Below are 25,541 nucleotides of genomic sequence, written 5' to 3' on the forward strand. Positions count from 1 at the left end.
GTTTATGACAGTTTTTTAATGCCAATACATGAAACTAAAGATTTTATAGAGTAGTCTTATCTCCAATAACAAATGATTTCAAAGTGTATGTCTCAGTGTATGTTCCACAGTAGTCTAGAATATTTTTTGCCCTGAATACTACTGTACACTGTAATTGAATGAAATATATTGATTTTCACAGTAATTTATATATAATATAATAGATTTTTCCTAACATGCATAAAAATTTAATATCCATTTGTAAATATTGATTTAGAAAGCAATTTAAGTTCATAATTTTCGTATCGAACATTCGTATTTCACGTAATTTTATTTGGTATTGCAGTCTGTCCGTAACATGTGCATACATTTCAGAAATACATATTACGATATTCTTTGTTCTTGAAAAAAGATCGAGTACAAAATCATTTGTATCGAATAGGGTATCAAAAATTTAAGATAATTTTGGTAGAAAATTTCGGTAAATGTAAGATCGAATTGGCTAGTGCCGATTAATCCTTAACCATAATCTACAACCAAATAATGCCAGAAACGCTCGGCGAACCTCGAATGTATTGACAATCTGGCAACGTCGCGACAGCAACGTCGCCTTACGAAAGCAGACAGGCACATTCACCCTTTGTGATGTTCAACGCATGCGCAGGCATTCTACACAGAATAGGCACCGATGCACCGGCACGCGGAACCATGATCTGTGGAATACTGCGACACCGCATATCGTTATACTCTACGACGCATGCGTGGCGTATTTTGCCACATGTGACAAACTGCCGCTGAAAGGTCGTGTATCTGCTACTCTGCCATACATATGTAGAGCCAATGGTAGATTTTACGCGAAGCATATTCTTACTATCATCCGTCATTTTACATATGCATTTATTTCTCTCACTCTATTTCTTTACGTTAATCTAATTCGGTGCATCAGAGTTGTTTTTTTATTCCTCTCTTCCAGACTGAGCACACACTTTTTGTAACACGTTCGCTGCCGCCGTCGAAGCATTGTCGACACAGAATGACTTGCCCCGTGTGCCATTGTTGACAGTGTGCTGACAGTGTCGATCGGGCACCGCAGCGACATTAAAAGTCGATACACCGTCTCTGTGTGATCGACGGATACCGCCACGAAAATCTTCGTGAAAATCACGTGTCCGGCTGATAGTTACGAATTGGTGGCACACGGCACGTCCCTCACGATTTTCTGGTGGCAGCGAAAGTGTTAAAGGATAATCTATTACCTCTTGGTTACATTACGTTAATCTTCAACATATACATGTAGTACGTATGTATGTACAAATATTAATGTACTCACAGAACAAATTTAGGTTGCTTTTCTACCATTTATGTTTGATTATCTTTATACATAATGATCTGTTCATGTATCTGATTGGGAAATACGATTACGTAAAAACGTATTGTCTTTTAAGAACTATTAGGTACTTCGACATTATCAGTACAATTATTTATAAGCTACATTTTGAAAATAAAGGAGTATTAACGAAATACTATTTCACTTATTTCCATTGTTTCATTTTACATTTTTAGTTGTTTAGCAATATTCCGTATATTGAATAAGGATACTACATCTGTATCATGCATTACAGTAATGGATGATACATCAAGAAATATAATCTGAAAGAATCGTTATCATTGTAGGGTCATAACGTCAATATATAAATATATGTATATAAAAGATATACAACCACGCTTGAAATATAACATGAAAATATTTACAATTTCAAAATTTTGACTAATATAAGAAATTTTCGTATATAGTCTTTCATTTCATTTCCTTTACAATATATTATTTATTTCTATTTGTATAGGATTTTATTAAATATTGTTCAAATACAGTTGTAACGTTGTACATTATTATGTGTAATCAAGATGTAACCACTCATCGTTTTACTAAACAACACGCACATGTTTATTTTCGTATTATTGTCTGCTACAACTTCATCTTAATTTACCTGAAACAGTAATCAACCATAACTTAAAATTGTCACATTTCAGACGTCGCGCGTCCTCCACAATCTCCAACCTTCACAATCGAAGCTCGAGTCTAATCCTAATCGACTACTTAAACATTCTACAAAAAACTTATTCGTGCAACGCGACTCATCGTAACCGTTTAATTCATAAGAAAACGATGTCATTTGACTCTCCTCGAACAAGCACGTTAATCTTTCCGTCGGTTTTAGGTAAGACGCGTAACGTACGTTCTGAATGTTTGCAGGCCAGCGCAGAGTTACGCAAACATCAAGAGCAGCAGTCCTGTGTCTCCAAGAACGATAGGAGCTGGAGTGACGTACGTGCAGGGTGGAGCAGCTGCATCTTCTGCGGTGGTGGCTGCGGCAGCAGCAGCGGGAACGGCCGGAAGTGGAAGTGCCGGGGGTCCTTCAATCAGCGGCGGAGGTGGTGGCAGTGGCGGCGGCGGCGGTGGTGTGAACAACACCGGTGGCGCGAACAGCGGAACCGGAGTCATCGGGGCTGGAACTGGTGGCGGTGCCGTAGGAAACATACCAGCAGCGGGAAGTGGGAACAGCAGCGGTACCGGTAATAGTGGTGGTGCGGGGAATAACAGTGGCGGGAACGCCGGTGCAGTGCCTGGTGCACCAGGAGGTTACGTTGCTGTGTCCATGGCCGGTGGTCTGCGGTACATCCACCCGTATCCATCGACGCCGACGTCGGCGTCGGTGCCGGCTGTAGCGACGATGGTCACCTCGGCCTCGTCAGCATCGACTCCCGTACCAGTTCCAGCACCTGCGGCCGCACCTGCGAATCCGTCTACAGTTAGTCAAACGCCACCACCATCACTCTCAGGAACTGCTTATGCCGCGAGAGATGCATATCGCAGCGCCAACACGAATGTAGGTATTTTCCTCTTCGAATCATTTACAGTTTCAGCTAATTCCCATTATAAATTACCATATCTCTCTCTCTCTCTCTCTCTCTCTCTCTCTCTCTCTCTCTCTCTCTCTCTCTCTCTCTTCTCCGCGTTGCATTGGATTTCTTTCGCAAGAAAATTACCGACGGATTTTGGTAGTTTTGGCGGATGATGTAAGAGGCCGTATTGTAGATCGAAACGCGCACTGAGGTACATACTATATATGTACGGCCATTGTTTACAAACAGTGCAGGGCATACAGGGTGTCCACTTTAACGGTCCGCACGATTTTTCAATCGTTTACGACAATTTCATGAAAAAGTTATTAACAAATATTTGTTTTGAGTGGACAACAGAGAACGATAACAAAAATTTCAAAAATACTTTTTCTTTTTCATAGTAAAGCCAGTTTTCGGCTTAGTTTACTTTTGAACAGTATACTAAACATTGGACCAATGAAGATTAAAGTGTGACGATGAAATGAAAATTGTTTCCAAGGAACGTTCAATGTTTACGTTTTTTATTGTTCAGACTTCAGATAAAAGTACACTGAATTTAATATTTTGTTACACCGTATACCGGTTCTATTCGTCCTTAATGGCTCGCACAATATGATAGAAAAAATCATCAAATGGTTCCATTTAAAAAAACTTAAGGTGACCTTGGTTTCCTTATGAAAACAGGTATCTTCGAAACGTTTCTTATCGTTCTATGTTGTCCACTCTACGCAGATAAATGTTTTTGTTAATAACTTTTTTTTATTACATTACCGTAAACGCCTGAAACGGTTCAAGTGAACACCCTATATATTCTATAATAATCTTTTGTGGTGGATCGAATGTTTGCAACGCGTTAAATGAAATACTGGTATATATTGCCTCCGTTCTGCCCTTGACTTTCACCTACCATTAACCTTCTTTCTTTTCCCTTCTGTCTAACGATGTAACCTATCTTTCTTAGCGGTTTTTTCGCTGTTTTGAATTAGTTACCGCGATATCGAAACAAATGCCCCGAAGCGATTGTATTTAACGTTTTTATTGATTTTTTTTCTTTCTTAAATTTTAACCATATTAAATTCCATTCGAATATCAAATTTTACATATCGTAACATCGACATTCCAAATGTTACGCGATAAATTGTTCACTTGATGTAAACTGTGATTTTGAATGAGTGAAATTATAAGTTGTTATATTAAAAAATTATTTTTCACTTTAAAACAATTCCGACAATTACGATATTACATAATAAAAAGTACATATAGTAATGTACATACAAAGTCATTGTCCAAAACTTTGCAGTACATATATTTCACTGTTTACTTCTCATTGTACTGTGACTTATTTGAGAAAAAAAAAGAAAACATGAAAAAGGTGGCTTGTTGTTTACAATTTAAGTGTATATTTATCAACTATTCCCCTCGTCGGTCTCTTTCTTAATATTGGACAATAGTTGATGTGTGTTTAGAGAGTTAGATAAACGGTATTAGCGTGAAGTCATACGTGTTATTTGCTAGGATGCAAGATTACGATCGTAAGGTGCGTTGTAAGTAGAATGAGTAGTACGTAAGCGGGAGAGAGATGGAGCGACTAAAAGCGAAGTTTAGTCATAATACGAGTGCAAAGAACGTATAACGGCGTTGTAGGTATATCCATAGTCTACCGTCTGCTCCCTTGAATCGGGTCATCGATTTTCTTGAAATAGGTTTGCACCGAGAAGGTTAGGGAAGATAAATTGAATAAAACGCGTGAAGAAAAAAAAGAAAGAAAGAAATTGAAGACACGCGGTGGGGCAACGGGGAGAAGGATATGAGAAAGAAGTAGGAGATATAGATACAGGCAAAAACAAAAATAGAATGTTCAAAGAAGGGACAGTTTTTTAACCGACAGTATTTTTCAGGTGAATGAGAGGATCGCCATCAGCGTGAGCAGCAGTCCTCTGTCACAGATAGGAGTCGGTGTTGGTGTAGTTACAGCCGAATATGCCGCGAATAGCGGTATAGGTAGTGGCATGACCGGTGGAAGAGGGGATAGACCGAGGATATCTCTTTTGCCACCTGCTTCGGTGACGCCGACACCTTCACCAACAGCGTCCGACTATCAGCACGTGTCCAGTGCAAGAAATTCACGAATAGGCCTGATGCCCGTCCAGCCGGAACAGTATTGCAGCCGTACGGCCGTTGACATGGCCAACCTGCAGGAGGCGCCGCCCTTTAAGAAGATACGCCTCAGTCAACCGACTCAGGTTCAATTGCAATCCCAGTCACAATCTCGCTGTCAGAGTTTGTCGCCCGCTGACCCGTGCATTAAACAGGAGCATGTGGTACAGTTGCAACAGCCACTTAGGATAGACACTAGGGTGGGTACATTAGGTACATGCGTGTATCGGATGCTTCAAGATGAATGTGAAAGACCTTGACATCCCCGCAGATTGTGTAAAAGAGAACTTTGAGAAAAAATATTGTAACAGTAGGTCCTATTATTGATATTTACGAGTATTAAACGTATAGAGCTGTATCTATATACACTCCCGCTTGAAAGTCATAGGACACCTACCTGTTTTGACAAATTTTAAATATACACATGTTATATAATGTAAATTATTTAAATTATGAAGCTTTCCTGCTGCGTATATTTATGGATTTATGTTCAACGTTAGTTAAGTACAAGGAAATAAAATGTTTAGTTGTTTAAATGGTTTAAACAATGATAAACGTATTTGAGATGTTAGGAACACGTTCTGTTATGATTACAGATTGAATTTTTGTCTTTATTCTCTCAAACTACGATAGCTGTATGTATATTTTATCTCTATTTGGCTTGTATAAACATTTAGAAGCATAGCATAGTATTATAGACGTTTAAATTAGGGTGTAGATTGGTTCAAAGTTTCAGTTGATATCAGTTAGGTTTGAATATTACTGAGTGCACGATGAATAGGAACGGAAAAGAATTAAGTTTGGCAAAACTTTCTGAAATAGTCACTGTGGTTATTCTCACTCAGGAGAACGCTATTCTATACGTCCACGATAGTTATGAATTTAGAAAACGATCAGGGAGGTCAAGAAAATTAGCAATAGCTGGGGATCGATTGCTTCAGGCATTAAGTAAACGCAACAGGAGAGAAACTATTTCTGAAATAGCAGCAGAAATAAATAAACAACGGAATGAAGTCAACCTCGATGACAATGGTATATAAAACATAACAGAGATAAAAGTAATGGAATGGCCACCCTAATTGCCCGATCTTAATCCTATCGGGAAACTATAGAATGAATTAGACCGAAAAGTCGAAAAAAAATACCTAATGTCTCAAGCACAGCTGTGAAACGTTCTACAAGAAAAATGAAAAAATATTAATGGAGAAATTATAAAAAAACTAAATGCTAGAATGCCGAAATTAGTAGAAGCGGTAATTAAGGCATACGGAAGATATGTAGATGAAAAGAAACTCTAATTATTGTTAATGATTTTGGTAAACTTTTGAATAAATTCTTGCACACGTTTGTTATTGTACACATAGCGAATTGTATAAAAAATGATAAAAGACCGCTTTCCTTTACATATTTTAATGATTCCAATCAGTTTTTTTTAGGTTTTTATGACATTTTAATAGGTGTCCTATGACTTTTTCTGCGAAAAATTTATATTTTTTAGTACTATGGCATTAAAAATTCTATATTTTAAAACATTTGCAATGTAAAAATAAAACATCTTTTTATGATAGAATTGATAAAAGTTACAATAAATATTGAATTTTCCTTGGGGAACATTTATAAATAGGAGATCACCTTGGTAATCAGTGAGTTTAAATTTTATTGCTATTATATTAAAATCACAAACTCGATATGAAATGAGTTTTAAGCAATCAAGCAAAAAGTATCAAGTACCTTTACACATAATAGATAATTTTAGACTTGATTCTTTTGAATTAGCATATGGGAGAACAATAGATACATAACAATGGATTGTTATTTGATTAAATAAACTTAGGACTAAAAATTGTGTGTATGTATATAATACGCACACACACACACACATACACATAAAGAAGATACATTTCATATTTGTTACCATTACTCAGGAAAAAGCTTCTTAAAAGTATGGTTACAAAAAAAAAAATTTAATATATGCTGCTTGTTTACATGAATCAATTTTTACGCAGATAGTTTTTATATTTTGAAACATTTAAGAAATAATTCTGTTTGTATTTAAAGTGAATATAATATATGTTTCAATGTGTATACGAGTGCTTGTGTGTTGGTATTGAAAAGATAAAGTGTTGTTCCATTATTCATAATCACAATAGTATTAATTTGATGGGGTATTATATGAAAAATTTTTGCTAGAAGCAGTCAACTACAGGAGTGTATACGCCGCAAACAGAAGCAATTTCACCTACGCTTCCGGAACCGAATACACAAGAAGATGCGCAGTTTAGAAGTACTAAGGACGATCTTCTACAACAAATCGCCAAGGTCGACAGGGAGATTGCAAAAAGGGAGTCTCAGATAAATAAGCTTCGGAAAAAATTAAAAGAATTAGAAGAAACGGCTAACAAACCTCTGGAAGCCAGTGGTCTTAAACGACAGGTTGAAGAACAATCCCAGCAACCAAAGCATCAGTCTCTGGCACAAAAAATTTATGCTGAAAATAGGGTACGGTCTTCTTCGTTATTATTAATAAAAATTCTTTGCATAGAAAACTATCTGTAATAATATATATACCTTTAACAACGAAATTTATAAGTAACTTACATTGTACTTATCAAATAAATGTCAAGTTTTTTATTGTTTGACTGTAATTTAATTTTAATTACAGAGAAAGGCAGAAGAAGCTCATAGACTCCTAGAGAGGCTGGGTGCAAAAGTGGAACTACCTTTGTACAATCAGCCATCAGATACAAGTGTGTACCAAGAGAATCGAACAAACCATCAAACGTGTATGAGAACAAGGCTTATAGCGAGGCTTCGACGGGAACATGCTGAACGCGCATCTCTTCATCGACTACAGTCACAAACGTATGCTATTTTGGTGCAGGAGTGGCATCGTAAAGTAGACCGATTGGAAGCAACGCAGAAAAGGAAGTCGAAAGAAGCGAAGAATCGCGAATTCTTCGAGAAAGTATTTCCAGAGTTGCGAAAACAAAGGGAAGACAAGGAGCGTTTTAATAGAGTCGGTGCTCGTATCAAGAGTGAAGCTGATCTAGAAGAAATTATGGACGGCCTTCAAGAGCAAGAGGTATTATTATGTTCTAGCGATAACATCGACGTTTTGTAATATTACAAAATTAATTACGTAATGGATTGAAAAGGGGCGGGCAAAGGGGAAGTTCATAGGGATTATTATAGAGATTAGAAAAGAAAAAAAAGAAACTAGCATTGTTATAAAGTTAATGTTATAGTATGCATAACAGTAATTTTAAAGAAGCTCTATGGTGTTGCATAAAAATAGTCATTTAAATGCAAGCAATTCAAAGATTACATATTTCGTTCGAAAAATTGAATATAACGTAATGCTCATTTTCAAAATTACTTTTGCAGATGGAAGATAAAAAAATGCGTTCGTACGCAGTAATACCTCCTTTGTTATTGGATACAAAACAGAGACGAATTGCATTTCAAAATCGAAATGGTCTTCTTCAGCCAGAAGAATTAGAAGCTCTTCACAGTGAACGAAAATTAATCAACGTATGGAGTTCTGTGGAGCATGAATTATTTAAAGAAAAATATTTACAACATCCTAAAAACTTTGGAACGATAGCTCAATCTTTAGAACATAAGTCCGTTCCAGATTGTGTGCATCATTACTACCTCACTAAAAAAGCAGAAAATTATAAGCAGCTCTTGCGAAAGTCGCGGCAACGAACACGTAGCTCTCGGAATAATCCTAATAATAAAGTAAGTTCATTCACAGATACGCCTTCTTAATTTACATTTAAGGGCATTTATACTTGTAAATATAAAGAAGTCGAATTTTTCTTATTTTGGTATGTTTCGATTGTTTATTCTTTTGTAACCGTGATATCTATGTTACAATATTTAAGAAACTAAAAGTAAGGAATTTATTATTTAACTTTTACTTTGAATTGCTCGTACATTCTATTGTCTTATTATAAAAGTAAAGGAAAACTATTCATTCATATGGAAACTAATAATATTGGGAACATTTTTTTAGGTAAATAATACCAGTTCGAGTATTGGAACTCTAGACATTTTAACTACGGGTGTTACGACAAGGTTGCAACGTGAGCAACAGCAGAAAACACAAGAGAATCCTCAGAATAATTCCGCGGCGACATCAACCACGACGACGACGACAACCACGACTACGTCGAGTATATCGACGGCTGTTGCGACAACAATAGTGACCACTTTGACGACTCCTTTAAGTTCATCAACGTCGAGTATATGTTTAACGACAGACTCCGTAATAGCATCAACGACAGCTACGTCATCTGTGCTGAGTACCACGACATCGTCTATCACGACGTCATCGATGACAACAAATACGAAGGATAATAGAGAAACCAGTAAAGAAAATAAAGAAAATAAAATGGAGTTAAAGGAACCGCATCTTATCAAAGTGGAAGTGAAGGAAGAGCCGCAGTTAAGTTCCGAAACAGTATCAGGAAAAGACGTGAAAGTAATGTACGTAAAATGCTACTTTATTTTTATAACTATCTTTAATTAAATACGCAGTAACTATTTCATTCATTGTTAGACTATGTATACTATACATACTCTTATGGTAGTGTGCAATACAAAAAATAGTATATTTTATTGGTTGGAATTTTATTAGTTGAATTCTTAATAATTTATAAAAATACGCTACTCTGTTGGTAAGTAAGAACGGTTCATTGAACGACAAGATGCGAGTTTGAACAGTATCTTCATTTCAGTGAAAAAGTAAATACCCTATTTCCTTTTTCTTTTCGTACATTATTTCAACGATAGTATACTTTCATACGTCCCCTATTGCCATTTTAATTAAAAATAATTCTTTGCTTTGGTTTTATTTCGTTGTAAGTATTACCTTTCATTTTAGAAGTAAATATTAATTAATTGCTTTTGATTTATTTAATTTTTTCCGTGATTACGCTTTTGTATAAGTCTGGTAATTAACTTGTATCATAAAACTCTAACCATAATTGTTGATAAGACCTAGTCGAATTATAATATATAATAATAATAGTTTTGGTCGTGTTTTAGTGCTCATATTTTTTCGAGATACAGATCTACGGAGACAGTACTCCTATTTCATCTGACTGACACACTATGAAAGTTGATTAGGTACCCGGGGTGGGCTATAAAAGCTGTTACATGTATGAATTATTAAAGAGTAGAGCAGAAAGGCAGTTTATTCACAGAAGTGACCTAATGCAAAAATAAATGACATAATAACACAATGTAAATTTTATCATCTTCAAATTATTTGATCATTTATCAAGAGTTTATAAAATAAATCGATAATTAATTTTGATATAAATTATACATAAGTTGTATAAGTCAGATTTTCGATTTTTCAATCTTTGATTTCTGGTGTTCAAGTAAGAGTAAACGAAAGAACATAAAAGGAACCTTTAAGAAAATCGTGTTTTATTAATTTTATGCAAAATATGCAGGGAAGCATTATATGAACGTAATAAGAAAAGGAACACTGATAATGTAAATATTTTAATTTATAAATTTTCAATTCTTATTCTTATTAACACATCAAAGAGTATAAGCCGAATAAGTATGGTAAAAATGCTCCAAGATCAAATTGAATCTGTGACGTGTGAATCGACAGGCCTCTCGAAGGAAACGCTTAGGGTAGTTACAGACTGAAACACGACTGACAGTTTAAAATCGATTTCTTTTGTTTTATCACGGAAAAATTATGGAAAATCAAATTTTAAAAAATTCAAAATGTTCAAAAATGCCGATGTTCCTTTAATTTTTTAAACTGTTGCATATCATTCTGAAAAATCTGAAAAAATTACAAACTAATAATCTTTACAGGATACTAAAACTGTAAAAATTTAAACTAGTTAGCTGAATAACTTGGATTAAAAAAGTGGCATTAATCGAAGGATTTTTTTTTTCAGAAGCTTTTGGATTGATATGTCACAAGATCAATTTGGTTTTAGGGGGGCATTTTTATCATGTTTATTTGGCAAAACCTTTAGTATTTACCATAGATTATTTTGTATGAACAGAAAGCGAAATAACCAACAGGTGTGTTTGGGTTACTATTCAACAACCAATATTTTGTCCGTAAAATTATACACGGAATCTCTCATCGAAATTAACGAACGTTCCCAATTGTATTTCGATTACAAACATTGAAATAGAAATTCATAGTGGTCAAAAAGTTAACCGGTTATATTTCTATTCTGATTACATATCCTGATATTTAACACAAGTTTCATTCAAATTATTTGTGGAAATTAACTTGGTAGTGAATGTGTTAATGTAACAAAAATCACAGTCATATTTTTAAGCATTACCATGATTTCCTACAGAAATATCTTAACAGTGAATTGAATGTATAAAAAATTCATATGTGGTTACACAAATAAGTTTCTTCTCTCATCTGCATTATGCATCCTTTCTATTTTTTGGGGGGGGAATATTATTAGTAATTTACAGCAGTCTAAATTATTTTATAATTATCTGTTTTCACATAGGCTATTTTATTTTTCAAGCGGTACACAGAATGTATGTTAGTTGTTTTCAAAATGTATGTGTTATGTGTAGTTTTCTACTTATAAAATTGTTTATTGCTTTAATAAATTATCTCATGTATAGCAAAAAGTTAATATTATAGTTATCTGTGAATTGTAAGCAAAAGAAGGTTTCCTAGTAACCATAACAGTAGCCAAACATCGTTTAATAGTCTTAATAATTTTTAGAACTAAATGAGCGTATATTGGAAGTTCGTATCAAAATTATACGTATAAATAGTAAATTATTTCAAAGAGTTGATCAGAAAATTTAACTTTTTGGTTATTTTCATATAACCAAATTGGTTATGATAATCATGTTTGGTATCATTTTCATCGCACGGATTTCAAATAATTCGGTTAAAACACTCTCATAATTATAAAGTAAAAAGCATAAAACTTTGGTGTTTCTTAATTCGGTGGGTCATTAGCATTTGTGTGATTGTCGATGAGGAGGAGCGTAGATGTCGCGGATCCTCGACATGTTCGGAGTTCCGAGCGGCCACTAACCGGGCATTACTGTATCTCTGTTTAGGGCAAAGTTAAACAATTCGAAGTGGTGAACAAGATTATGAAAAATAAGTCTCGTCAAGTTAATTTTTTCTTTCAGAGTTTTAAAGGTCATCGATGTTTTTTCAATTGCTGTTTTTCTATATTTTTATAAAGAATAAAAAAAAGAAAAACAAATTTTGCAACTTTATCAACATGCCCTTCTCTATCATTTAATCTCGAGACAGTTTGATCTGAAGGTAACAAAATTTGTTTCTTGTGTGTAATTACTGGACACATATCAATTCTTCAAATATTAGCACAATCTTATGCTATTTACTCTGATTAGTATCGTCGAGAGTAAAATGGAGGAAACTGAATTATTAAACTTCAATTATGCACTTTCAGACGAAAATATCTCGAGATTAAATGATACGTTGTTAAGGTTGTCGAATTTGCCTTTTTATTCTAAGTAAATATATATAAATAAGAAATACACCATAGTAGCCGAAAAGACACACTGATATTCTTGAAATCTCGAGAAAAATTAGCTTGAAGAGATTTTTCCTTTGTAAACAAATTAACTTCAATATGTTGTTATTTGATTTTCTCATTTCCACAAGTACCGATGTGTTCTGAACACAAGAAGCCTGGGACCCGCCGGGTAGTTTAAGCATAAATATATTTTCTAAACTTAAAAAATTTCAAATTTCCTAAACTTCCGAAGAACGCATTTCCTAAACTTTAAATACTTTCAACAGTAGGTCTTTAAATAATTGTTTCTAATACAATAATAAAGCTACTACTATAGCACAGGATAGTACATTTCGAAGAAGTAGGTGTACATCAAAGTGCTCTGCACAAAAAAAAAAAGAAAGAAGAATAACGTGTAACATACATACAAGTGGAGAATACACGAATCAATCTTTAAAAAAATCTAAAGCAAAAAGCAATTTTAAAGAAACTTCTGAATCTTCAACCCAAAAGAAAACTCTGTAGCATAAAATTATCTCGGAAGATTGCAACCGACGATGTAAAAGCACGCTGTTCGATCGAAGAACAACTTTCATCTTACGAAAGATTAAATAACTAATTTAATAATCACAACGATATCCATACGCGCAGAAGTAATCCCCGCCCCCAAATTTCAATCCACTTTTCTCTTTCAATTATCGGCTTCAATCCGTTCACTTTTTTCCTAACGACATTTTTATCGCTGTACGTTGATTTAATAATATTAATGGACGGTACGATAATGATAATTCTGACAATCGTTCGGGAGATTCACGAAAGAAACGAAGAGAGGGAGAAAAGCATTGAAACGTCGAAGGGAGGGGGGAGTGATGTGCGGTGGGATGGGTGGAGGGGGAAACAGAAGGGGTGGGGGTAAAACGAAGGATAGAGTGGGAAGGTAGGGCAGTTATTAGCAGATTGTAATGCTAATCAATGGTTACTGGTTAGTGGATTATGTTTACGTAGACATTCATCATCGAAATTGAGTCGATCGTTGAAAATCTGATTTCGAACCGCACGAAGACCGGAGTGCTGACTATCCGCATTCATTTAGAAGCGATACGTACAGAGTATTATTTCATTCCGTTGCAACTGTAGTCGGGTTATTTGTATGAATTTATTTATTTTACCCGTTTCGTTTTTCTTGTGGGAAAGCATTCGTTTTTTTTTTTAACGATATGAAAAAGAACGTACATTAAATTATAACTGGAGACTGAGTGATTTTTATTTGAAATCGGTTTTTGGAATAACAGGTGCATGGAAAGTATCGAGAGAGTATAGGAAAATGAATTTTTGAGAAGAGAGAGAGAGAGAGAGAGTAAACTGTAGTGTAAATTGTTAGCAGAGTAATAGTAGAGAAAAGAGAATAAACCGTTAAGAAATGTAAATTGTAAGGATGTTTAATGTTTAAGAAATTTTTATTCAAATATAAATAGGAGCAAAAAACATTGAAAATTGATTAAGAAATTGGTTGACTTTGTGTTCTCGAATATCTTGTAATTTTCACATCTGACTTCTCTATGTTCCTGACGAATGTCGTATTTTTCGAAATAATAACGAACATACCAGGAAACGTGAGCCAAATGTTCCACTTGAAATTCCGCATTCGCACAAATGATTACAAACTAAATACTAACTATTGTCACTTCTTACACAAAAATTCAATTTCATGGTAAAAAGACCAACAGTAAACTTGAAGCAACTCACTTTTTTTACTAATAGTATCGAACTATCACTTTCAAAAATTCAACAATAAACTCGATCAATTTGCATTGATTAAATTCACAATCGTTTTTGCTTTGCTATAAAAATAAAAAAAAAAGAAAAATGAGGAAAGAGAAAGAAGAAAAGAAGAACTAACAGGAATTTCCCTTCTTGTCCATTGTTATAGAATGGACGGGAAGAACACGTTTTCGTCGACAACATCGACGATGAACGTGAATGCAACGAACGCCACGGTGATACAGTCAAATTTCAAAGATTCTAACAAAAAGAAACTGGGTTGCAGGGAGGCAAATAACAGTGCCGGTGGTGGCGGCGTGGCAGCCACGAGCAGGATAAAGGAAAAGAAAAAAGATAATCACGCTACACCTATGGAAACCAGCGACGAGGAGGCCCAATCCATGGACACCATTGGTAAGTTTCGTTCGACAAATATATCACCAGCTTTACTTTGTTAACGATATCCTCAAATATTTTAGCAATATCTGTGATCTCATTTGTCCCAATTATTCGCGTGTGTATTTTCCCCCTTTCCAAGCTGTTTAGTATGGCGGATTACTGTAACGTAAATTCGCAAAGTGAACCGTATTTATCGGTACTTTCCTTCCAATATTCTCACAGATTTGAATTTTCCTAAGAGATTTTCAAATATTCGGCGAGTTTTCACTCTGGTTTTGAATATAAAGCAGTATTCTTTTAATTATATTCTCATGTTCTCGCGGGGGAAACATCGAAGTTTAAAATCGCATCGAATGGAACAAGTTCAACCCCTTCACAGTCGTGTAAAATGATACGAAATGCGGTGAAAAGAATTTGCATCTCTTCGTGCTTTAAGTTACGTCTGTTTGTGATTAGAAATGTGAAAAAGCATATTGTTTTACGCTTTTCAATTATTATGATACATTTTAACCCTTTGACAGTCTAATATAAATTGGGAATTGCGGTAAAACATATTAATTTCTGACTGAGTGTAACTCGTTAAATCATTCAGACGATCCTCGTCGAAGTTTAAAATTGAAAATTTCCGTTTCTGGAACGTGACAATTATTTTCGAGCCGTGCTTACTTTCGCAGTAGAATCTTGCCCATAAACGGCGTAAATATGTCGAACAGCCTCTGCTGATTTTTGGATCCTTGATTAAACTTGGAAAGCAGAAAATGTCGGAAATGTTTTTCTTTCTCAATTTTCGACACAGTTTTAATTCTGTAACTTTTCGATCGCTACACCTCGAATAAATTCTGAAAATACGATTCTGATGCAGGAAAGTCCAACATAAATTGTGGTATAGGAAAAATTTAAGAAGAAACTTCTGAATTTAACGTGGAGCAATTATGTTAAATCATGAAAATATAATTCGGGTAATATAATCACAGTAATTCAATCTATTTATTATGATACATTGTATTTACTTTCGATACGGCTGTTTTCTTCAACGCAAAATACTTCATCGAAATAATTTTCGCGATAATACCACATAACAACGCAAATTTCAGTCTATAATTCTAGTTTATCCATTATCAACACGATTCTCGCTACAACAATTTTCAGATGTCGACAATTTCTTTCCGCAAGTGTGATAAGAAACACTGTCCTTTTTAATTTTCATACTTGAATTCGAATTACTTCGATTTCACAGTAATATCGTAGCATCTCGATTTCGAGATAATCCGTCGACTTAATTACCGATACTTCAACGCTGCTAATCCTTCTTCTCGTTCTCGTAATCAGTCTCGATAATTCAGCAACATGTTCCCCAATCGTGTGTGTTTTGTAGCAGTAAATATCTCGATTAACTTGAAACGCGTGTCGTCGTCCAGTAATTGCTCCTGTTATAGTCTCTTCGACTTTGAAAAATACTGAAACACAACGTGAACACGGTCAGTTTCTCTCCTCTATAATAAACAATGTACAACTACAATTCGTACAACCATATTACTCGATATACATTACCGGCAAAAAGTTTGGAATCACCGAGCATTGCAATTAACACAAAAATTTCCAGAAAAAAGTCAGCGACTTTGAGAATTTTTGATCGTTGGAATCAATTGATATGAGATAAATTGATAAAAGTAGAATTGAGATAAACTTGAGATCTGTAAAAAATTAGCAGCAGATTTAATATTGATGAAAAGTGGGAAGTGATTCGAAACTTTTGGCCGGTAGTGTACATCAACAGAAAATTACGTTTCGCGTAAAGTATAGCTACAAAGAACATAATCTCACTCTTCGTTTTAATCGCGTATTTTATTACCATTTATGCACTCTTACATTCTACGTTAGGGTAACGACAAACGTATCAACGAAACACTCGTCGTACCTCTATAAAACACAAGAAAAATCCTCATCCTCATTGTCTCTCGTTGTTGGTCGTCGACGTAGTCGAATCCTGATCCTCCATAGCGGTGCTGTTTGCCTCGTCGGACTGCGTTCTCTCTTCCGCGTTCGCGTGGCACAATTTTCTATGCTTGTGCACGAAATAGTAGCTGGGAAACTTGCATCCGCAGATCTTGCACGGATAATACTGAACGTTCAGGTCCAACAATCGAACCTCTCGTTTGTTCCGTGCAGCGATGTCTTGCCTCTGTCTGTTTCCTATCGAATCGTTCACTCTGGTCGGTAGCAGGTGTCTTTTCGTGTGTTTTCGGTAACAGTACTGAGATTTGAAGGTGTGTCTGCAGTAGCCACACGTGTAACTTCCGCTGCTGTTCGCCGCGTCCATTCCAGCCTCGATCGAGTCGCAAGGAGTTCTTACAGGTCCTGGTCCTCCGTTTTCGTCGTTCTCCGACGACGCGTTCTCCGACTCGAAGCACGGCGGTCTCTGCAGACGCGATTGCGGTATGGAACTCGGTCCGCAAGAGGCTGCCGACGACAGATAATTCTCGTTTAATACTCGGTGAAACTTCACTGGACCGTCGCAACAGGCGACGTCGTACACGACCGATAAGACACTCGAAGAACCGTCGTTTCCGGTGTTCGAGCCGCGTCCTCTTCGTTTAGAGGATCTCCCTCGATCGTCGTTCTCCGCGATGGACGCTGTCTCGATGTTTCTCTCGCGATTACGAGGCATCGTCGTTAAATCTTCCACAGGTGTCAGTGGCGAAGATCGATTTTGTGTCGGTTGATTGTTGTTGGTGTGCTTGTAGTCGCGTTGATCGTCTTTGGTTTGTTGCTGATGATCGGTTGGTTTCTTGCCCTGACACGTTGGTATCGGGGACTGAGAAGTCGACGAGGGCGTAGGTGAAATCGATTGACACGGTGACGATGTTCTGGTTGAGGTGGCTGTGTTTGACGTGAAAGCACTGAATGCTGCTGCGGCTGCTGCGACCAGTGGTAGCGAGCTCGAGGACACGTTTTCTGGAGACTTCGGTCTGGTGTCCACTCTTAGGCCTCGGTTCCGGTCCATTTGGAAGAGCGAGGACTTTGGCGACGAGACTTCGCTGTTGTGAACAATTTTGAACGTTTATTTTAGTCGTTAATTAGGGGACAGTAATGCACTTTTAATATTTCGTCTCGTTATTGAGAATCAGTAGCATAAATGGGGAATTGGCGTTACGAATATTAATTTAAAGAAGTTAGAATGAAAAGTGACTTAGGATTTTCAAAGTTCCTATTTTCCGAGCAACCAATTATCTACATTAGTCGTCTTTCAGCTGCATCGTTGAACTTCATTTTCATTCGATCTCTATTAACTTTCGTTTAACTTCAAGTATAAAATGCTTCGAATGTATCTCCAAGTGTTGACCATACACCTCCTACAGATTGAACAAAGTAGTACTTTCTGTGTTCAAAACACCTGAATCATCGTATCGTAAATTACAACTGTCTATCTACTCGCTTAAAGTTTGAACGTAATTTCCTACAGAGTCCGAAACATTTTTCGCCTACATTTCTCTGAAAAATGTCGACAGATCTCGCGCACATTTTCCACCAAAAATCAACACCAACACCCCCCGTGTAATTTCCTCGACATTGTACCGTAAAGCAGTTGTAAACGTGCAAACCTATAAACCGCCGAGCACTGGGTTTCCTGGACGTTGGAGGTCTGGACGACAGAAACGTTGAGTGGAACTGTCGATTGCATCAGGACCGACGGTTGCAGTTGATGTAAATGCGGTATACCGATGGACGCGGTTGGCGGCGCGGTCGGTGGATAAAGCGGCGTGGTCGGTGGCCAACACATGCTCGGGTCAATCATCAGTCTGTTTGGTATCGGTCTGAGTATGTTTCCGGCGCCTGGCGTCGACGTGGACATCGAGGTTGAAGTTAAAGTCGACGCCGGCACAGGGATCGGCGTTGGTAGCGGCGGTGGCGCTCTTAGCCTTAGTAACGCGGCTCTACATTGTTCCAGAGCACCCGGCATGTGTAACAAATGTGTGGCCAATAGCACGCTGTACACGTTGTCCAGTGTCACCTCCAATCGACCGGTGTACATGTAGTTTAGAAGAGGCGCGAACGCTTCTCCACCTGAAAAAATTGCGGTTTCATTATCAACACCATCGCGAACACTAAAACCAGTATCGGTATCATCGTCGTTACTGTTAATCGTCTTTATTGGTGTAGATGATTGAATAGAACGAGGTTGTAATGTAACAGTTGCTTAACCCTTTTGCTTACACTTTTAATTTAATTTTTTTGCGGATTTTAAAATAATGCGGAGAGAATAAGAACTTTTGAGAATCTTGGTTGCAGCGTTGCGCGCTAAAATCTGCCGCAGCGAAAGGGTTAAAGAGTACAGCTGCGACTGACGTTAACCTTGACATTTAATATTTATCTGTGTCGTGTTGTTACTAAATCGATAAAATCTGTTGCACAATTTGATGTTGTTTAATATACCTCAGTGAGAAATTCATCAATATTGGTGGTTTTTTCTGGGTGCACGCTGCAGTTAAGGATTAAGCAAAAGGAAGGAGCTAAGAAACAAAATTAGACGAGTTTGCAACTAATAATATTAAAAAATTGAAAGGAAAGGAAATTTCAGTGATTGACACTTTCTTCGAACCGTATATTTTTCCATACTTTGTTTCGAAACAATGAATTAGGAAAGAAAGATTAAGAAAAAATTCTTTGCCAATATTGCGAAATCAAAACAGAATCGTCTACCACATTGAAATTAATAAAAAAAGAACGAAGAGACGAAGTTTATCGCGTATTTTTGATTCGTTTAAAAATTTGTAATTTCTTAACTTGTATACTAAAAAAGGTCACGCTTCTCTATCCACTGATAATACCGAAAGCGTCGTTAGGAAGAAACTTGCTGAAACTCATTTCCAACACTCGTAAACGAGCGAAGTGAATATTTACCAATGGACGAGACCGAGACAGACGTGACCGGCTGCCTTGTTGATTGTCCCGAAAGGTTGGTTGTGGTGACCGCGATAGCCGTTGCTGGCAAGTTAACAGTGGAGCTAGGTGTCGTTGCCGCGCTCGTTAACAGAGCTTTCAGATAGCCACTGTGGGCAGCCAGGATACCTTTGTGCGCGACAAACTGATGTTCACCCTCGTTCCCGACTCTGACCACCGTATCAGGCGGTGATAAAGTTTCTTGAAGTCGCGAATAATTGTCAGCTGTGATGCTGTCGCCGAACCAAGCTCTGTATAAACTATACATCATACCAACTGGGTAGCAACGAGATTGGTCACTATCGTAGTAGATAACTGGGTACCAACGACTTATCTTTTTTCTTAATTTTCTCATAAACATCCACGCATCGTCATTTAACTATCATTGTCTCTTGATAGAAACAATTAAGACGACCGTAATTCACATAAGATAAGACGTCGTATTAATCACAAGATGTTTTGTTTTTATTCGAACATTTCAATTAAAAAAGACTGTCACACTATGTGATCGATCAATCACATATCTCCATTCTCGAAGAATCCACAAGAATCTCTGTTACGCCTCCGTCTCTCCGTCTCCCATTAGCCCTCGGTGTCTCGAATATAATTTTTCCGACGATCAAACTACCACCCCACGTTCCCTTTCAATTTCTGTCAGTTCGTCGAATTATTTCCTCCTCCTACCCCTCGAACGTGTGCGCAAACGAAAACCGCGGGAGAGACGGACGCGAGAGTGTGTTTCCAGCGCGCGACTACTCGAGGACTCGTACTACGGATATAAACAGGAAAATAGAGCCGCGTCGAAGGGGTAACCAGCGTGCGTCGCGATTTCCCGTGATTTGAACGCCGGGAGTCGGCCTCGGTGGCGTTGCACCACCACTGTGATCGCTTGTAGATTCGCCTGCTTTTTCGACTCAGTTCTACCGCCCTTGGGCTTTCCTCCTCCACACCGGCCGCTATCAGCCAGTCCCTGTGCAGCGTACCCCAACCTCTGACCACCGGAGAACCGCCCCCAACGAGTGCAGATTGGCGGTGCCAGCTCAATTACGGTAGGGCTGCTCGTGCGCCTGATATATTTACCGTGTCGACAGTTGTAGCTAGCCTCTTTCTTCGTCTTTTCCTCTTGCCTGTACTCCACCTCTTCCACCACCTCTACCACCTCCACCTCCTCCGGTTCTTCCCCTTGCTTGCTCGATCACGTCGTCTCTTTCTTCTTCCGTCCTCCGTCGTTTGTATCTCTCTCTCTCTATCTCTCTCGGTGCTTTATCATTTTTCTTTATCGGTCTAGATAGGTACCGAAATGCATCGAAAGGAAAAAAATAAGGGGAGGAAAGTGGCTGTACAGGTATCGAGGAAGAACGGGAGAGAATTATCGCAGGCCGCGCGATTTGACTCGCGCGAGAAGAGTCAGCTTTTGTTTCTCTTCCTGCTACATCCTCTTCGTGGGGAGTGATCGACGTGGGTCCCCCCTACCCTCTAGGCGAACGGTGTATCGCGCTGACAAAAAGGATGAAAGGAAGTCGATGATCAGGCTGTCGATTCAATTAGTTCTACGAATATACTTTCTTCTTTTTTTTTTTACATTTCCGTTATTGCCGATAGTTGATGCAGTGTGTGTGATTTTGACTATTTGCGAGTTACACGAGTAGAAATGCTGGTGGTGTGAAAGAAGAAGCTTGATATTGTAAAAAGATACTTGAGTGATTGAAAAATCTCGTAGATTGGAGAATATTGTTTGCACGTTTGAAAGTGATTTTATCGATGATACGGTTATGTACAGGGTGGCTCACGCAACTAGGCCAAGCTTTAACCCTTCAGCTATTATTCGCCACTATAGTAGCTTCCCGCTAGGTCAATTTTTGGGACGAAGCGCCACTATAGTGGCTCGCTTGATAATTGCGCAAACACTTCTAATTTTTTTGTTTCTTTCGAAAAGGAAATTTTTGCTTCTCGAAAGTTTCACTGCAAAATTGCGCCGAATTATTTCGCTCGATACTGTCCAAAGATTCTCGGCGTGCAAAGGGTTAAAGCAGCGTGTTTACAAGTGGTCAGAAAACTTGATTCAGCGAAAAATGTTTAGCACCCTACTGTTAAAGTACTTCGCTCTTCACTAATGTGTTACTGTTCCAAAAAAATCAGCGAAATACGCGAAATTTCGTGGCGCACGAAGCAGGGACAAGAGGAGCAAACAAGAAAGAGTAAAGGGAGGGAAATGAAAAGAAAGGAAAGATGGACGGTTTAGCACACGGTTGTTGGTGATTAGAGAACCTTCAGAGCCGAAAATGCTCGAGATGGAGAGGCACCATGCTCTCCTCGAAAACGATCTTTTCAGGATGCGTCTTTTGCCTGTCTCCCTCCCTCCCCCTCTGTTCCATCCTCTCATTTCATCCATCTGTCTGCTCTCTGATGTTTTTCATCAAATTAACTCGCGGTACGAGTACTCTTTCTCCGTGGTGTTTGCATAATATCGTTTATAATTCAGGTTACGCTGAATTCCACTTTATTCCGGTTGGTGGCCCGTATACGTACAGGTCGCTCGTTTGCTCGCTCTCTTCGCTTTTTCGACCCTCGGCCACCCTTCTATCAATGAGAGCTGTCTTACTCGTTCCTTCTCTCTCTCTTTTTCCACCCTCGTTCTTTTTCGTTCTTGTACAGAAATTTCGCGTGCCAGTGAATTCGTGTCTCTTTCTCGTACGAAGAGAGAGAGAGAGAGAGAACACAGCTTGTGGGTGTACGAAAGTACGCACGTTCTTCCCGATAACACGGAAGGATGGTATATCTTCGTATCACTAGGAGAGACTGGTTTTTTCTCCGCTCGATTTTTCTCCCTTAGAGAAAACTTCAGATTCCGGAGGAATTTTAACGGATACTGTACAAGAGACACTACTATTATTGATTTCGATAGTTCGAAGAAGCATTTTTTGATAAGATCACACAGAGTTCTCGTTCATAGATTTTCATTTATTTTTATAGCTTATAAAGGGGACCAACTAGGTTCAGACCGACAACTTATTTGCCAATAAGATTTCTTCCTTGGCACTTTTTACCGAAGAAAAATGTCGTTCCCGAAATTCCCTCCGTTTCAAATCAAATTATCAAGGACACTTATCGACGTTTCAGTATCTCTCCGATTTCCACGAAAACATTTAAACGCACCTTTGGAAATCTCGCACCCTACACAATACACCGTTTCAGTAATTATCAGTCTTAGTTAATTTCGGAGATTAAAAACAAGAAGTTCCATTTGTAAGGGCAGCGAGAGAGGAGGGACGGCGGTGGGGAGCGGGAGGATCATTGTCTGATCGTGGGTCATCGTAACACGGTGGCGCGGATCAGACAGGGTTGCGAGCAAGAATGCGTCGCCACCAATTCAGAAAGGGACATAGCGATTACGCACATTTCCCAGGAGACCTGGAGCTTCAAACCGGAGTTAACAGACGCGGGCAGGGGGTCCCCCTATCCGTTCGTTTCCATACCGGCTTCTTTATCCACTACCATAATCACCGTTTGCATACCTATTAGTATCATTGTCGTCGTCGTTCGTAACAATAGTGCCGATTATTCCTGGAATTGAATCTATATCCTCATTCTCTATCGAACGTACTTATCCCTCACCATATCACAGTCTTTAAACTCGATTAAATCCTGATATCTCTGTTCAATCATTTCTCTGCTACCAATTTTTGTTTTTCAAGAAATTCAATACTAATGCAAGTAAAGTTTAGGAATGATCGGTGTTTTTTTAAAGATACCCCTAAATTTTCGTATCAGTCTCTCAGTTGACCGAAATAATGTGAAAAAAGAGAACGATCGAAACTCGACCATTTTCTGTATACGTTCTCCATATACTTACCATAAGCGAGAAAAACACTGGCTGGTAACTTCGTGAAAACCCTGTATAGACGATACGCATGTCCAAAAAATACGAGTCCTATGTTATTAACAACTCGAGTACAAATCTGCGTATCGCTGAAGCGTGGAGAACCTCTCGCTCGATTCTCGATGTTAATAACGAACGCGGTAATTTCACCTAAAGCCCACCAACTGGGGTTTCCCGGTCAATAAAGTGTTAACTCTTGCTCAATCGATCTGCAGTATGAGAAACAGCTTGCCTGTGTATATATCTGCCGCGCGTTTCGTCGAGCTGTTAGTTAAATTGTCGCCGGCCCGAGGACAAAGTGCATGGAAACTGATCGCCGCTTCAATTGGCAGAATCGAAATTCACTGTGGTGGAAAGGAAGGAAATAGCCCTTCGGGCTCGCAACGTATAATCGGGAACAGAAGTGTACATAACGGAGAGGTTGGTATCGCTCTCCCCGGATCCCGGGGAGACGAGAAAGAACGCTCTCGCGGTTTAATGCTCCGAGCTCGGTCGAGACAAGCTAAGCAAACACTTTTCACGATATTACCAGGATCCGTACGGGCTTTCTGCTGGTTCTCTTCACCGCTTTCGCTAGTTCATCTCTCCCTCTCTTTCTCTCTCTCTTCCGAACGTGTTCGTTCACTCGTTTACTTTTCCTCCCTCCTCCTCTATCTCTCTCTCTCTCTCTCTCTCTCTCTCTCTCTCTTTCCGCCCTTGTAGGTACGTTCTCTCACTTGTAATGAAATAAATAGTCACCTGTTCAGAAATTCACTTATTCTTTCTTTGCGCTTCATCGACCCATATGGTGTGTGTGTGGTGGTTCCTCCACCCTTGCAAACTCTTATTTTAATAGGGTAGTATGTAATTGGTAAAGCAATGAAACTAACGGTGTAGAAGATTCTGATTGGATTCGTGGATCTCTGTCTTTGTAGGGTTTTCGACAATTTTCGGTTACTCCGAGTTTGCTGTTCAGATTTCGAATCGTTGTTTACTTATCGATCGCGAGGATGTTCATTTTAACCCCTTAACCTATGATTTCTTTCCTGGCTATGCATCTAAGCGTCAGCCATTTAATGTTTTAATACTGTACCAAGCAACAAATGCTAATCTGTTGCAGGTTAATTATATTTAGGAATCCTTAGTTTTACAAATCAAAACAAAAATTAGGGATTACAATGAATTTTTTTTTTACTAATATATCTATTTTTGTCACATGACACGTTATTTTAGGTTAAAGGGTTAATCACTAACCAAATCTATCGCACCGAAGAAACGCCACCTCCATTGTCCGCTATAAAGTTCCACAGAAAATGATCATTTTCACGTTACACTTTGCGACTGTAAAAAAAAAAAAAAAAAAACATCAGCAATTACACTTCACTGAAAGAAGAGCGAAAAAAAGGGCTGTCGGTTATTTTGTAATTTCGATTAAAAATCCAAGCCATAGAAAAACGTTCAGTTCGAAAGGCAGGGGAATCGAGCGAAATCGTCGGTCCCGATCAGCGCCCTTTCAGGGCTTAATCATTCAACAAACGCAAACAAAAGTCTGTCTATCTTTTGAACGGAGCGGTGATCGTCACATACGGCGTGACAGGTAAAAGTTCGATAATAACGTCGCATAAATATAAACGAGTGCACACAGGTACGTGTGTTTTCACGGTTACATTGGTAATTTGTCATCGTGGCAGCCCTAGCAGAGCCAGCAGAGCAGCGGGTAGTGTGTAGCTATAGTAAATGGGTAGGAAAATTAAATGGCCGGGGAAACGGTGATCTCGTGTCGGGCAGCTAGTTACACTGGTTAGAGAGCGGAAACAAGGGGGTGGTAACATTTCGGAGCGGAGGTGGGGGTGGTGGTGTGACGGTGGTGACGGCGGGCGGCGGTGGTGTGCCGGCTGAAAGGCCGCGTGCACGCGCGCGCGCTCTTGGCGCGAGCTAATTAGCGTCTTGATTTACTTAATCCCAATTAATGCCTTTAGCTGCAGAGCAATACACAGCCGTCGCGTTCTTGTGTGCATTAGACGGGCGGT

At 38.3% G+C, this 25,541-nt stretch overlaps 2 protein-coding genes across 2 annotated transcripts in view; one reads left to right on the plus strand and one right to left on the minus strand.

Moving 5' to 3' along the window:
* LOC108572081 overlaps window positions 1-25,541 on the plus strand; it is a 69,056-nt gene that overhangs the window by 26,320 nt on the left and 17,195 nt on the right. Inside the window, exons 3-9 of the mRNA XM_017934269.1 lie at window positions 2,234-2,867; window positions 4,782-5,240; window positions 7,231-7,539; window positions 7,703-8,122; window positions 8,425-8,781; window positions 9,059-9,531; window positions 14,599-14,726. Coding sequence (XP_017789758.1) covers window positions 2,234-2,867; window positions 4,782-5,240; window positions 7,231-7,539; window positions 7,703-8,122; window positions 8,425-8,781; window positions 9,059-9,531; window positions 14,599-14,726 — 2,780 coding nt within the window. The remainder of the gene's footprint in view (window positions 1-2,233; window positions 2,868-4,781; window positions 5,241-7,230; window positions 7,540-7,702; window positions 8,123-8,424; window positions 8,782-9,058; window positions 9,532-14,598; window positions 14,727-25,541) is intronic.
* Window positions 16,660-19,920, minus strand: LOC108572082 (mucin-5AC). The gene is made up of 3 exons (XM_017934270.1): window positions 19,614-19,920; window positions 18,314-18,776; window positions 16,660-17,749 (listed from the first exon to the last, which is right to left on the minus strand). The coding sequence occupies exons 1-3, from the start codon at window positions 19,918-19,920 to the stop codon at window positions 16,660-16,662; spliced, it is 1,860 nt and encodes a 619-aa protein (XP_017789759.1).

Source organism: Habropoda laboriosa, unplaced genomic scaffold, assembly GCF_001263275.1.
Source record: "Habropoda laboriosa isolate 0110345459 unplaced genomic scaffold, ASM126327v1 scaffold67, whole genome shotgun sequence".
NCBI classification, from domain to species: Eukaryota; Metazoa; Arthropoda; class Insecta; order Hymenoptera; family Apidae; genus Habropoda; species Habropoda laboriosa.